General features: G+C 38.4%; 1 protein-coding gene across 1 annotated transcript in view; it reads left to right on the top strand.

Annotated features, from left to right (window-relative positions):
• The window catches only part of LOC140244665 (lysosome-associated membrane glycoprotein 1-like), a 40,317-nt gene extending 28,438 nt beyond the window's left edge, over positions 1-11,879 (top strand). The window contains exons 4-8 of the mRNA XM_072324285.1: positions 534-704; positions 2,111-2,301; positions 3,516-3,726; positions 5,465-5,632; positions 7,441-11,879. Coding sequence (XP_072180386.1) covers positions 534-704; positions 2,111-2,301; positions 3,516-3,726; positions 5,465-5,632; positions 7,441-7,586 — 887 coding nt within the window. The 3' untranslated portion in view covers positions 7,587-11,879. The remainder of the gene's footprint in view (positions 1-533; positions 705-2,110; positions 2,302-3,515; positions 3,727-5,464; positions 5,633-7,440) is intronic.
• The last annotated feature ends 2,325 nt before the right edge of the window (positions 11,880-14,204 follow it).

Below are 14,204 nucleotides of genomic sequence, written 5' to 3'. Positions count from 1 at the left end.
GCATCCAGTATTTACTGGATGCATTGAAAAAAAGTACTGGATGCATGATTTTTAACCAGTGGACATCTCATACTGAGTGCGTGAAACTTTGCTACAAGTACACAGTAACATGTTTACCACTGTGACTCAGCACAAAAAATCAACACATAGCTCTCAACCAATGAGATCGCAGGATTTTCTTTACCTATTCTATAATAAGTACTGATGCATGGTTTTATTTGTGGCAATCCCAAAGAAAATCATCAGTAGCTGTGCAACGCATAGCTCTGCAACGCAATTAAAAGTATGTATTTTTGGCAAAAAAAAACCCAACACAACAACTTGCAACCATTGTTTTAACAAATTATGTTCATGTCTCTTCTTGTGCCAGACGGAAGTATGCATACGGTAACTACGGAATATTTGAACTAAACCCACTTGGCTTCACCTTGTGGATTAAGCCTTCCATAATTGCCCAGTGCACATAATTCAGACTGATGCACTCAGACCTGCGCATCATATACATGCATGCTTTTTCTTTTCTACACATATAGGTGATCTGGTGCAGTATTCTGCTGAACTTCCCAACACTACCTTCGAAGTGAGCAACGGTGATGCCTTTGTCTGCCACGCGGACCAGACCTTCAAACTGTCCAATGCCACGGCCACCTTCTCAGACGTCAGGGTACAGACAGCTGGGATCGTTAACAAAACCTTCGGCGAGGGTGAGAAATGCGGCGGTTTGTCAGTTATCGAAAGACGAGCCATAGATAGATAGATGGAAGCAAGATTTCTAAGCGTACGAGGGTTTAGTACTTCTCTTGGGGATTTTCTCAATCATTTTAAAACGCAGAAATTCTTTTGCGCTGAAATTTCATGACTATTTTCTTTCACATCTTGCACACATTTTGAGACCCTATTTGAAAAAATCCAGGGGTGCGCTTACAGAGATTTAGCACATTTTCGTGACCAAAGTTACCAAAAATGGCAGTTTCTAATGGCTTTTATGTGTACAATGTCTGGGATTTACAAGAAGTGTAAGACGGATGTTTATACCCCCGCCACACATAGTGTGAAGGGGGTATTGACCGATTCGGGTTCGTTGAGGGCAGCAGACATTTTATGGCACTGGGCGCAGCCATGAGCTCAAATTGCGGTGTCTCAGCCGACCCCCCCCCCCGCTCTCCCCCCCACCCCCAGGGCAACATGTTTATCGCGCACTTGTAACAAAGGTTCGCGCACTCAGTACGAGACGCCCATTGCATCTATCACTTCAAAATTGTACTTTTTCCCTCATGTTTATGCAATGCCAGCAGGATTATTTTTTTTTGTAACACTTGGTGTATGCATGTATAACCTAAAAGAGATTCTCTGGAAAGTTTTTTTTTTCTTTTGTTTTTGCCTCAAAGGTCAAAAGGTCAAAGATCAAGGGAAAGTGCTTTACTAAGTTTTTCCTTCATATCTCGGAAGTGGCTCAAGTTATCTTGAAACGTACTACATATTTATGCATGTTCTGCCTGACAGTGATTATCTTATGAATTTTAGGGTCAAAGGCGAGATGAAAATGGTAACAATTTACTATTCAATACAGAAATTGTACTTTTTCCCCGTACCTTGAAAATTACTCAATGCATAAACATATGAATGGTTCAAAGTCAAGTTAAAGTCCTTAAATCTCAAATACATGCTCTCCTATTCATCCAATTAAATCTAGGTCAAGGAAGGTGAAAATTCAACACATTTGTGACAAACTTGTCATTTTAATATTTTGCCAATTTTGTGAAAATATTATCACACATTGCCCACATGTACTATCTAGACCTATTAGGAGAATCATGCATTATGGCGGAGGCATACCAGTCGCCATAGCGACATTTCTAGTTATGTTTGGCTTAGCGTGCAGTTATATGTCATGGAGCAATTGTCACAGGAACAAATGTCATGGATCCTGACTTACAAGTGCCTTGGTACTACAGGAGTTAAAGTTATCTGTGTCATTCAAAGAAGGGCACTTATTATGATAGAGTAAATGCTGGGTGCTGCCATTCATCTGTGCTCCCTGTTTCTAGTCTTAACTTGTTGCTGACTCACTCGATTTCATTCCCTGTGTGTGTCTCTCATCATCGGGCAGGTGTGGAATGCGCCCAGGACAGCGCGACCACATCAGTAACGACTACCGAAATATCCACGACAACGCCACACGTGACGACCCTTCCCCCCGCACATTTCTGGGAAGTGAAAGGCGATGACGGCAAGGTGTGCATGATGTTCAACATGTCAGTGGAGTTCAAAATCACCTACAACACCACCAAGAACAAAGAGGTGAAAATTTCTTCTTCCCTTCCCCCTCCTCCTCCTCCTCCTTCTTCAGATCTCTCTTCGGACTGTGTGAAGGGGCAGATGCCACTATGAATAGTGGAAACTGTCGTACAATCATGTATAGACCTATTATTTTATTTCGTAAGTCTCGACATCGAGACTACGCATTACTGCGTATGAGAATATAGGAGATCCGGCGCGCGTGCAGGTGTTCAATTCGTGCGCAGCCGTGTTCTGGAAAGGAGCAGTTACGATACTGCTCCAGCGTGATCGTGAATTTCTCCCCCTTTTTGCTGTTTCTCCGAGATTTCTGTTTCAGAATTGCTGAAGAATCGTTACGGAAAATACAAGAACTATGGAGAAGCAATCTCCACCCTCTAATTCACCGCTTCCTGCTCGCGTTTCCAATCCAAAATGGCTCCTGCGCAGCGGGATGCCAGCAGTTGCAGTGGAGCTGCATCTGCCGTAACGGACAGTACATGTACTAAGAAAAGTACGAAACCACAGGCTGACCGCGTAGCGGCGGCTGGAAGTGGTAGCGGGAAGAAAAAACCGAGCAGGGTGAAACCTAAAACTGTCGTACAATCATGTATAGACCTATTATTTTATTTATAAATTGGTGCTGAACCAAGTTCAGTGAAAATCACATTGTTAAAAATTTACTTATTTAAAATTTGAAAGTGAAAGTACTCTGGCATAATTCAATATGTCTTGAAAATACTCACTTTATTTTTGCCTTTTTGCTTCTTTTTCTTTTGAAAATTTTTATTGATCAGATAATTGTGACATGTCCTTCAAAATCTGGTCTTGCACTCCCAGAGTGCACAATTGCCATATAATTCAGCCACTAACTTGTGTCCCATTTCAAGATCTGCAAAGATTTACACAATGTTTCAGTATGTCATGTCTATGGCACAGCTCAGTACTTCAAATAGACTTTTGAAGTGATCCAATGTAAGCAAATATATTTCTTTGTGGATGTGTCTTACCTTTGTAAGTATTATCTGCGCTCTGCATTTCCCATTGTTCATATGCATGTATGCTATGTACGCAATCATGTAAAGAGTGCAAGTGTCTTGTACATGTCTGTAGGCTTGTATCTTACAGTGTAGCTTTTCGCTAGGTGGTCACTGATTTTACATCATTCTAATTCCTGACAAGAGATGCGTTGGTCAAATTTCCTACTTCCCCCCCCCCCCAACCTTTTTCTATCGTAGAACACAGCTACCATCACTCTCCCGGTTAATGCTGACCCCTCGAGTTCAGTGTGCAGTAACACCAGTGCATCATTCGTGCTGACGTTCTTCGAAAATACTTGGCAGATGAAGATGGACTTTATGTACTACAATGACACGAAGAAGTACAACAACACCGGGCTCTCGCTCCACTTCGTTTATGATAACAACCTCCCCGATGCCAAGAAAAAAGGTTGGCCTTGTGTCTGTGTTTGCATGTGTGTATGTGTATGTGTATGTGTATGTGTATGTGTATGTGTGTGTGTGTGTGTGTGTGTGAGTGTGTGTGTGTGTGTGTGTGTGTGTGTGTGTGTGTGTGTGTGTAAGTGTATGTGTATGTGTATGTGTACATGTACGTGTACGTGTACTTGTATGTGTACGTACACGTGTACAATTAGTGAACTGAATTTATGTAATATTTTTGATGGTTTTCAATTTCAATTATAGTCAATTTATTGGAATAAATGAAAATAACTTTTTTCTTTTTGTCAGAAACAAATGTTGGAATATACATGCCCGGTTACCTTTAGCAGACATATCGTACCCCCAGTTGATGCATCCTACGAGAATGTGTACGAGTGAGTGTGTGTGCGTGTGTTTTTTGCCAGCAGTGCCTGTGATGGCGCCAATGGAAAATACGATTAACTCGTCAGCCCCTGAACGGTAAGTGACGGCACACAGAGATTAAAACCGAGTGCTCCAAGATGTGTGTGTGTGTGTGTGCATTTGCATGTGCTTGTGTAAGGTGCGGTGTAGGAAATGATTTGCTAATTCCTAAGTCATTATCATTCATGATTAACACTTCTCTTCAATTTTGTCTCCATTATTGATGCTGTGAATTTGTCAAATCCAATGCAAGATTATTGTGTCACATTTACTGCTTTCTTGAAGAGATAGTGATAGCTTTTCTACGAAACATGCAGGTGGGTAATGGCTTAGAAATGTTATCTTGTCAAAAATTTTAGTGGTAATAGCCAACTTGTGTTGTAGTGTCTTTGTTATGTAAGCCATCAGATGTCACCAAATTTTGTAAAGATGGTGCTTTTGGTATGTTAGACCTTGAGGAAAATCTCTGCCATAACTAATTGTATATTAAGAATGAAGCAAAACGATGGTATCAATCTTGAATATGGATTACAAGTGATAATTTGGTATTCTTTGAATCTTCAACTCATGTTGAGGATGCCCTAAGAGAAGAAGGCCATGGAGGATCAATGTAAGAATGAGTTTATATCATTTACTCATTCATTTGTGGAGTTCAGAGGTTTGGAGCTACAATGGCTCTATGTCACTGGCGAACTTATTTTGCTAAATACCTTGTGGAGACACATGTTTGACAAGTTGCTGTCTCAACTCACACAGTGCCGTGACTATAATACTTTTTGCTCATCTTGCCTTCAGTCAACCGCTGCTGTTGGTGCCCCCAGTTGTTTGTATTCCAAGATCGTACCAAAAAAAGAAAAAAAGAAAAAAAAAGAGGAAGAAAAGAGGTTGCTCAGAAATCAACATCAACCACCTACGCTTTTTCTCCCTGTAGCTAGTGCTTGTTTGTGTGATACTGTAAAACATGATATTTTCGCGGCATGAAATTTTCACGAATTGGAATTGACGTCCTCTTTTGCAGCATGAAATTTTCACGAGTTGCCTCTAATATTCAGTGCATATAGTGTAGACAAGAACTTTCGCGGGCATTTTAATTTCGCGAATCTTGGTTCTTGCGAAATTCGCGAAATTAAGATACACGCGAACATTCCTCATTTTACAGTAGACTGATATTTGATGAAGAGTATCACATGCACTACAAAAAGCATTGAGTCTAAACTGGAAAGTATTGTGCCTTCTATGAATAGGACTATACTAGAAGTTGTAGGGGTTTATAGTTTTGATTTTGCTGCGTAACAGTATATGTACATTTTACTGCTTCCTCCCAGGCCAAAATATGACTGTCACTTTCAAGGATACCCACATAGAAGCGGAAAGGAACACGTCGTACCAGTGCATCGCCGAGCAGAAGTACACTGCTGGTCCCGTGGAGTTTGTCTTCTCCGACGCGAAGATGCAGCCATTTGCCGAGTACTCCGATGGGAAGATGGGATCACGTAAGTAGGGGTGGGACTTCGGAGGGGTATCTTGCCATCTGTTTCTGATTAACCCAACAAGTGCAAGGGGGGGGGGGAGTTTACTGAAGAAGGTTTTTTTTGTCTTTGATAAATTGGCAACTCTTAATTTTGCTGCTTGTTTTGTATTGGAGAAGAGATTGGCTGACTGTTTAGAGTCATATCAGTCTGCTCAAGAAAAAAAAAAAAAACAAAAACAAAAACACACAAAACAGAAAGAAATTTACAAGCAATCGCCAACACAAAAGACAAGCAGGAACTGTGTAAACCTTGTATTGCGTTGCCAATTTGAGAATCAGTTGTAAATGTGGCAACTGTGAGAGTTTTGAAAATTCTGCACAGAAAGAAACAATTCTATATGATCAACAGATGGATAAGATAAAACAAGTGTTTCTTACTCTGCCCTTTGAAACACTAATCATGAATAGTGAATGTTCTATAAAGATTCAGCACCAAATCACAGGGGGATTCATGTAACAAGGATGATAATGTTACCACCATATGAAAAAGACACATGGCAAAAAAACCAACTACCATGATTGTAAGACTGATCCACTGTGATATATTACAAAAGAGTTACTAGTAATCTTGATTACATTGTAAGTTCACTCATTCTTAAAGACCCAGCATGGGGAAAGCATGGGTGGTCTGGGCCCCGTTTCATAGAACTTGTTATCAGTGACAAGTTGTGATAGTTGTTACAAGCTACTGAAATCCTTGTGTCTGATAATTGGCTGAGAGCACATTTGTCATAGAAATGTGGCAGTTGTCACTGATAACAAGTTTGATGAAATGGGGTCCAGATTGAATTGATGTTCCTTCGATGGCCACTGGGGTGCATTCACAAACCATGTAAAGGGTCTGTCATTCACGTAGCAGCGGATGAGTTCATCAAAGCGTACATTCATTGATGAAGGTAGACTCCAGTCCAGATACTTCGACCATGCATGGACTTGTAGAGAAATCCGTGATAAAACATTAAAGGACAAGTTCACCTTCATTAACATAAGGATTGAGAGAATGTAGCAATATTAGTAGAACACATCATTGAAAGTTTGAGGAAAATTGGACAATCTGTTCAAAAGTTATGAATTTTTGAAGTTTTTGTGCAGTCACTGCTGGATGAGAAGACTTCTGCAGTGTATGATGTCACATGCGTACAACAATATAAGGAAAATATAAAAAAATTTCACAAAATTTCATCTTTTGAAAAAAGTACACATTCCCTTGACTCATTACTGACATATGTTATGGGTAATATTATTCCCATTGCCTTTAGAAAGAGGCAAGGCAAGTGCTCTTTTATTAAGCGAAAAAAGTGAAAATATGTTGAATTTTCTTTATATATTTTTTATACTGTTGTACTCATATGACATCACGAGCCTTAGTAGTCTCCTCATCCAGCGGTTCCAACACAAAAATTTTAAAAATTCATAACTTTTGCATCGATTGTCCAATTTTCCTCAAACTTTCACTGATGTGTTCGACTAATATTGCTGCATTCTCTCAATCCTTATGTTTATGAAGGTGAACTTGTCCTTTAAGCAATCCATTACTAGGATTCTCAATTATATCCTGGTCAGCCTTCCCACTCAATGGTATCCCCATGCTACTGAGTCTTTGAATTAAGGAAAGACATTTTGGTTTAGTATGCCTGTTTGTTCTTGATACTTACCATGTACTGTCAGGAAAAAAAAAAACTGTCCAAGAAAGATTCTTCGTTGGAGATCTAATTCCTGTTTCTTCTTATTTGTCATGTGGTCATTTCCGTGTTCATTGTAATTTTGCAGCATCACCATGTCCGGCAGACACAAAGTTCAACAACATTGTCCCGATTGCAGTCGGCTGCGCCCTAGCTGGCCTGGTCATCATCGTCCTCATCGCGTACCTGATTGGCCGGCAGAGGAGTTCAAAAACTGGCTACGAATCGGTCTAGCGGGCAATATCGTACTTTTAAGCGAAATAGAAAGAAGTAGGGATGAAAATAATTATCTTCGAAGACCATCAAGACTTCTGAGAAAGCTTTGCTGTCGACTTGGCGTGTGACAATAATCACGCTGTTATGCGCGAGGATGAGTTATCTCTTTTTTGCTTTCCATGTTTCTCTGATTCCCCCCCCCCCCCCCAAAAAAAAAAAAGGATGGTGGTGGGTTTTTGCCTCACTGTTTGTGTCTCAGCATATTCGCACTTTCTTCTGTCATTGGGCAAACTTGTTTGTGTCAGAAATCAACTTTGTGGCAAGGGTTTAATCATCACATAATACGAGACTAAATAAAAAACCATTCAATCACTGCTTGACTAAGCCGTAATGTAAGATAAGGAAAGATCAAGGAAAACATATCTTAATTCTTTCAAGTTTGAACGCATAACGCTAACTCTGCATTGATCCCTCCCCCCCCCCCCAAAAAAAAAATATATATATGTAAATTAAAAGAAAAGAATTCTTCAAAAACAGCGGCTTCGAAACATTGGTTGTTTGAGACTGCATTACTGTAAAAAAAACTATTTTCACATTATTGCAATCACCTTCTTTTATGGGAATAGCCAAGATTTCCTCTTTTTTTTTAAGGTTATTATGTAACCATGTCAGTTGTACAAAGAAGTCTTGATGGTTTTTAAAGGGTGGAAATGCTAGTCCGAGTTTGTAAACGCCCAGAAGTTGCCTTGAACATAATTTTTTTTTTCTTTCTTTGTTTCTGTTCAATTGATGACTTGCTTGGGTGTTTGAAATATATAGAGCAATACGTGCAGATGGTATACAATTGCAGGATACTCCAGCAAAATGCTTGTATCACTTTTAGGCGGAGGATGTGTACGTGACTTATTGTGTGTATGCTGTTTTCTGTCGTATTAAACATTCTATATCTCACAGTTAAGTTTTGCGGTGTGCAAAAATGAAATTCATTGTCAACTTAATGCACTAATCTGATAGTGGTAAGAAAGAGAAAAAAGAAGTACACAGTAGGTTAGAAATTTTGGATGTGATATTGGTTTTGATATGCCATTCCATAGCACAATAAGAGAGATGAAATCATTGTAATTATATTCAAATATGTAGTTCAAATATATAGCAATGTGATCAGCTGTGCTTTTGAAGCTACTGCTTTTTCATATCAGATGACACTGGAGTACTACAAATTTTTTATTACCATACATTTTTTCTTGCAATGTTTTATGTTCAACAATACCTCCCACCTCTCTTTAACTGTAGTTTGCCAGAAAAAAAAAAAGAAGAACAAAAAAGAGAATCACCCAAATGCTAATTAGCAGGGGTAGCACACACATTTACTTATAAATGTAACAGAAGATCTATACAGGTTATGGCAACTCCAGAGGGGTGAAATTTTCTCAGTTCGGCAGAAAGAAAAGAGAAATCATGATATGGTATGTTCATATGTTTGAGTTAAGACCACTGTAGTGTGTGTAATCAGTGTTCTGAAAGGAAGAGAGATTTGAATCTGAAATGTTCTATATGCAACTTTAGTCTCATGTATTGCAGAATCATGGGAAGGGGCAAATATTGCACAAGATCATAGTTAGCTAGTGGGCGTATGTTAGAACTACCTACACAGATATGGATTTTTGTAGGACTCTGATTTGAGTGTGATTATAAGTCGGGCTGCAAAAAAAAAAAAAAAAGAAAGAAAAAAAAAGAAAATCATTGTCAGATAGTCAACAAGTTGCTCTTTTAGACCATGATGCCTAGTTCAGCTGCTCATATTATATGATGTCTTGTGAATACAAAGTCAGACCATTTCTTGGAATTAATTTTCTTTATGTGGTAGTGTTGGAAATTACATTTGTACAGTGAGACTTCAGAGGGGGGTCTAACATGTATTGTGTTAACATGAATCAACTTGGAAAGGGTGGGGGGGGGGGGAGGGTGTTGGGTGTGACTGGCAGTCTAACATTAATGCATGCTACTGCATCTTGGTGTGTGGAAAACTTGTAAAGTGTGAACGTGCCATGCCAGGTCTTTTGTAGCCAGACCCTGCATCTTGGCCCACAGTAAGCAACTCCCTGTTACTCAGAATGTTATGCTTTGTTGAACAAACCACTGCATTGTAACGTTCAATAAAGAAAGATCGATTAGGCCAGTACGAGGGAGGGTAAGTAGCAATTCTGTATAGCACGGAATGTATGCAATGAAATAACGCAAATACATGTATCTATGTCTCGTAAAACCAAGTTCAAAGCAAAACAAAAAAAGAAAAGAAAAAGTGATAATAAGTATGTTCTCATTATCAATTGCGCAATCTTGTGATCACATGTTGTCACAATAGTGTGATACTCTTGTTCTTGAAGTGTTGTGTATCAAGTGAGCATTGCCCTACATGGTGTGTTTTTGGATCACTTTTGGTTATTGTTTTATGTGTGTTCACAACATTTATGTGTAATATCTGTGAAACTGATGAGACAATGTAATTTTTCTCCCTTTTTTTTGTTGCCTGTTGTCAAAATATGGTATTTGGTTCTCATGTTTACAAACTTGCATAAATGTGATCACAAAGTGATAACATAGTGATGTGTTCATTGCAGGAAATATGAAAATGATTTCGCGCAGAACAGAACATTAGCAATTGTAGGAATCTATAAGATGTGGGATGATTCTACAAGTTGACTCCTGATTTGGGAGTTATAGGCCCAAATTCACAAAGGTGGTTTAAATTTAGACCATGATTTATGCAAGTTTCTTCTGCGTAAGTGTGCGTGATAGATTTTGTATGCCACCAGACGTCCCACAATAACAACATGTTGATTTGTGCAAGTCAAAGGTACGCCTATTTCAAGCTTATTTTTAGACCATGGTCTAAATTTAAACTACCTTCGTGGAATTGGGCTATAGAGTTTAATTTTACAAGATGTAAGATTTTACTGCTTAGATGTAGTTGTCCATCTTTCTTTTTGTGAAAAAGGAAAAAAAAGGAAGAAAAAAGATTGTTCATGATGTAGAATACTGAAACATGAATATTTTCCTTGCATAGGTGTACCCGCTTCTGAAAAAATACTTGTATGTGATTGTCTTGAACTTAGATCTGATGGAAATTTTTATATATATATATCAAGAAAGAATGATGTGTCTTGTGTACAATTTCTTTGATAATCTATTTTGAGAAGCAGTTTCAGTGTTTTTTATATGATAAGGTATGTTCTCTCCTGTGTAAGCGAAAGAAGGGGAATTGTCGAAAGTTAGGATATTGTTATCAGCTCAGAGTGTACATAATGCTGTATGAACGGTTTGGATCATGGTGTAGGGAGGTGCAGCCATTACGTGCGGCCATCCATCTAGATCTGGTTGGATTATGAGCTCGACGTTGTTATTAGGCGCGGTCAGACTGGCAAAAGATCAACAATTTTAACATCGCAAAGTCTTCGCGATCTTTTTGCGTCCGGTCACACTGGCAACCGAACTTGGATCAAGAAGTGTGGGTCATTGGTACGCGCGTGCAAGAAAAAAGAAAGAGCATGCCGTCCAATGGATATATGATTGTGACGTAGCAATGCACATCTGTGCGCTTCGGAGACACCGCCCACAAACAGATTGAGAAGTTTGGCAAGGATGAGGGAAATATTCTGAGGTGGAGTGGGAAGTTTCGCGAGAAGTTTTGTGGGAAGTTTGTGGTCACACTGGCAAAAACTTCGAGATCTTAAAGATCACAAACTTAATCTTCTTGATCTCTTGCCAGTTTGACGGCTCCTATTGTAACACACGGTTGCGTCTCATCTGTTTATTGGTTGCACTATGAGCCATGTAGTTTCGTTGTATATGTCACACATTTTTCTTTACCATCATGATATCTCAGAAATGTACCATTTAGTATAGACAAAAAAATTCCTCAGCAAATTAAAAGAAAGTAGAATTCTTCATTGTTTCCAGTCATCTTCAACATTATAAGGGTTATCTGCTTTGCAGCTATGAAAAAAAAAAAAAAAACTTTTAACGTTGAGAAATGCACGATATGTTTGTTTGAACAGTAATGTGCATTTTCAGGGATGTGAAGTTTTGAGTTGGAATTATGATATAATATTCTATTTTTTGAGATGTAGATATTCCCTGCACACTGTCCTCTTGTTCTTGTTGCCATTGTTAAAGAGAACAATGTTTGTATAATGGCCTTGCCCTGATTTGGGGGGATGGTGTTACAGACTGGCAATTTTTTCGTTTTTTCTGTGGAGCATTGTGTTATGATTGAATAAACAAGGAGTTTCTAGTGATTGACACTAAGTACAGGTCTTCTGCAAAGGCATCGGTGTTTCATTGACATCCGGAAAGATTTGTGTGTTTTGTGTTGTATGTTTTCTTTGCCTTTGTTAAATATAATTTTTCTTTTGATGCTTTGGAAAAAGAAAAGATTTGTTGATTTTGATCGATCATTACATCAAAAGGGGGCAAGGGTGGCTCTATTCCCTCAGTTTTTGCTATTTCATATTTCAATTTTGTTTTAAGTAGACCTATACTCTTTATTGATTATTGTCTCAGACAACACAAAGTGACATTTCATTCTGAAGAGTAGATCTACTTAAAACCACAAAAAGGACATTCTGTAAAATATGGGAGGGGGGGGGGGGTGAGTAATGGCAACTATATCCCTTTTGCTTCCAATTAGCATGTTCTCTGACCTGCTTTCTTAGTCTATCATTACAAATACATGTATCCCTGAAACTGATGTGATCTTTCCAATCCCTCATGTGCATAACTATAAGCCTACATGTAGGTCTATAAAACTCTTATGCCCCAGTCAGTTATGTAGTTTGCACAACAAGCTGTCATATTCTGTCATTTTATTTTTTATGCATGTTTGTGTGTGTGTGTGTGATGAAATTAGCTGGTGATAACCCTGCGTCGCAAGACTTAGATTTTTAGTCGAGGACAGATTCTTAAGGAGCAGACTTAAGTTTTAAAATGGTGGAGAGCTCAATTCAGATGGATTGACTCTCCTAACCTGTCTACAAATGTGAAAGAAAGCCCACACTCTTGAAAAATGCGAAGTGAGAGAAGAGGCTCCGAATATTAGGGTTTATTCAAGCGCTTAATTTTACCAAGTCGTGCCAGCTGCGCAATGAATGGGACAAAAAACAGGATGTACCATAAAACACCATAGCAACAATGATGCAGGGATTATCAGATTAAGCTGAAAACTAAGTACCGGTATGCTCTATTATTGCACATTCTGTCCATGACTATAAACAATACCAATTTTAACTTTCAAAGCAGTAGCACCATCCTTTCGAAAGTTTAATTAAAGGACAAGTTCACCTTCATAAACATAAGGATTGAGAAAATGTAGCAATATTATTAGAACATATCATTGAAAGTTTGAGGAAAATCGGACAATCCGTTCAAAAGTTATGAATTTTTGAAGTTTTTGTGCAGTAACCGCTGGATGAGAAGACTACTGCAGTGTATGATGTCACATGCGTACAACAATAAGGAAAATATAAAGAGAATTTCACAAAATTTCATCTTTTGAAAAAAGTACACATTCCCTTGACTTGTTACCGACATATGTCATGGGTAATTTTATTCCCCCTACCTTTAGAAAGAGGCAAGTCAAATGCTCTTTTATTATGCAAAAAAAATGAAAATATGTTGAATTTTCTTTACATTTTCTTTATACTGTTGTACTCATATGACATCACAAGCTGTGGTAGTCTCCTCGTCCACCAGTTCCAACACAAAAATTTTAAAAATTCATAACTTTTGCATCGATTGTCCAATTTTCCTCAAATTTTCACTGATGTGATCTACTAATATTGCTGCATTTTCTCAATCCTTATGTTTGTGAAGGTGAACTTGTCCTTTAAAGTTGAAAGTGAAGAGTGTGTACCCTAATGGATTTTTAAGGAATGAAAAGGGCCGGGCCCAAAGACATACCTTATTACACTATTCTGAAAAGAAAAAAAAAAGTTCTAGACAAACTGCTAAAAACAAAGGAATTCCCATTCCTTTTATAGCCCAAACTTTGACATATTATGGAAGAAGAATCACTCTTTGAGAAAAACAAACAAACATGAAAACATGAAAAGGGAGGAAAATAACAGAAATAAATAATGATTCATTGTAGCTAGGAATAATGATGATTACACAACACAATAAGCAGGGATGCATGGGGGTGGGGGTAGTCTACAATGGACCCTTTAAGGGATGGTACAGTATTGGTGGAGATGAGAATTGGGCTTTTCACTTTCTGCGAGATACCAAGAAAACACTTATGAAATAGTACAGATCATACCATTTTAAGAGGAATTCAAATTTTATTTGATGAAAATCAGGTTTGGAATGACTAAAACATCCAAAAACAAAGTAAAACAAAGCGATCATAATAAAGTGTGGGTCCCACACTTATTCTAGAATTGCTCTGTTTTGAATATCTCGGCCATTTCAAAACCAATTTTCATCAAATGTTGAATTCCTCATGGAATTACATGCTCTTTCATACTTCATAAGAGGTTTCTCATTATCTTACCAAAATATGTTAGAAACCTGAAATTAGGTCTCAACCAAAACTATACGATCCCTTTAAAATTGCACTCTACCCCCCCCCCCCCCCCC

This window comes from Diadema setosum, chromosome 21, assembly GCF_964275005.1.
Source record: "Diadema setosum chromosome 21, eeDiaSeto1, whole genome shotgun sequence".
Lineage (NCBI taxonomy): Eukaryota > Metazoa > Echinodermata > Echinoidea > Diadematoida > Diadematidae > Diadema > Diadema setosum.
This window is presented reverse-complemented; position numbering and strand designations above follow the sequence as displayed.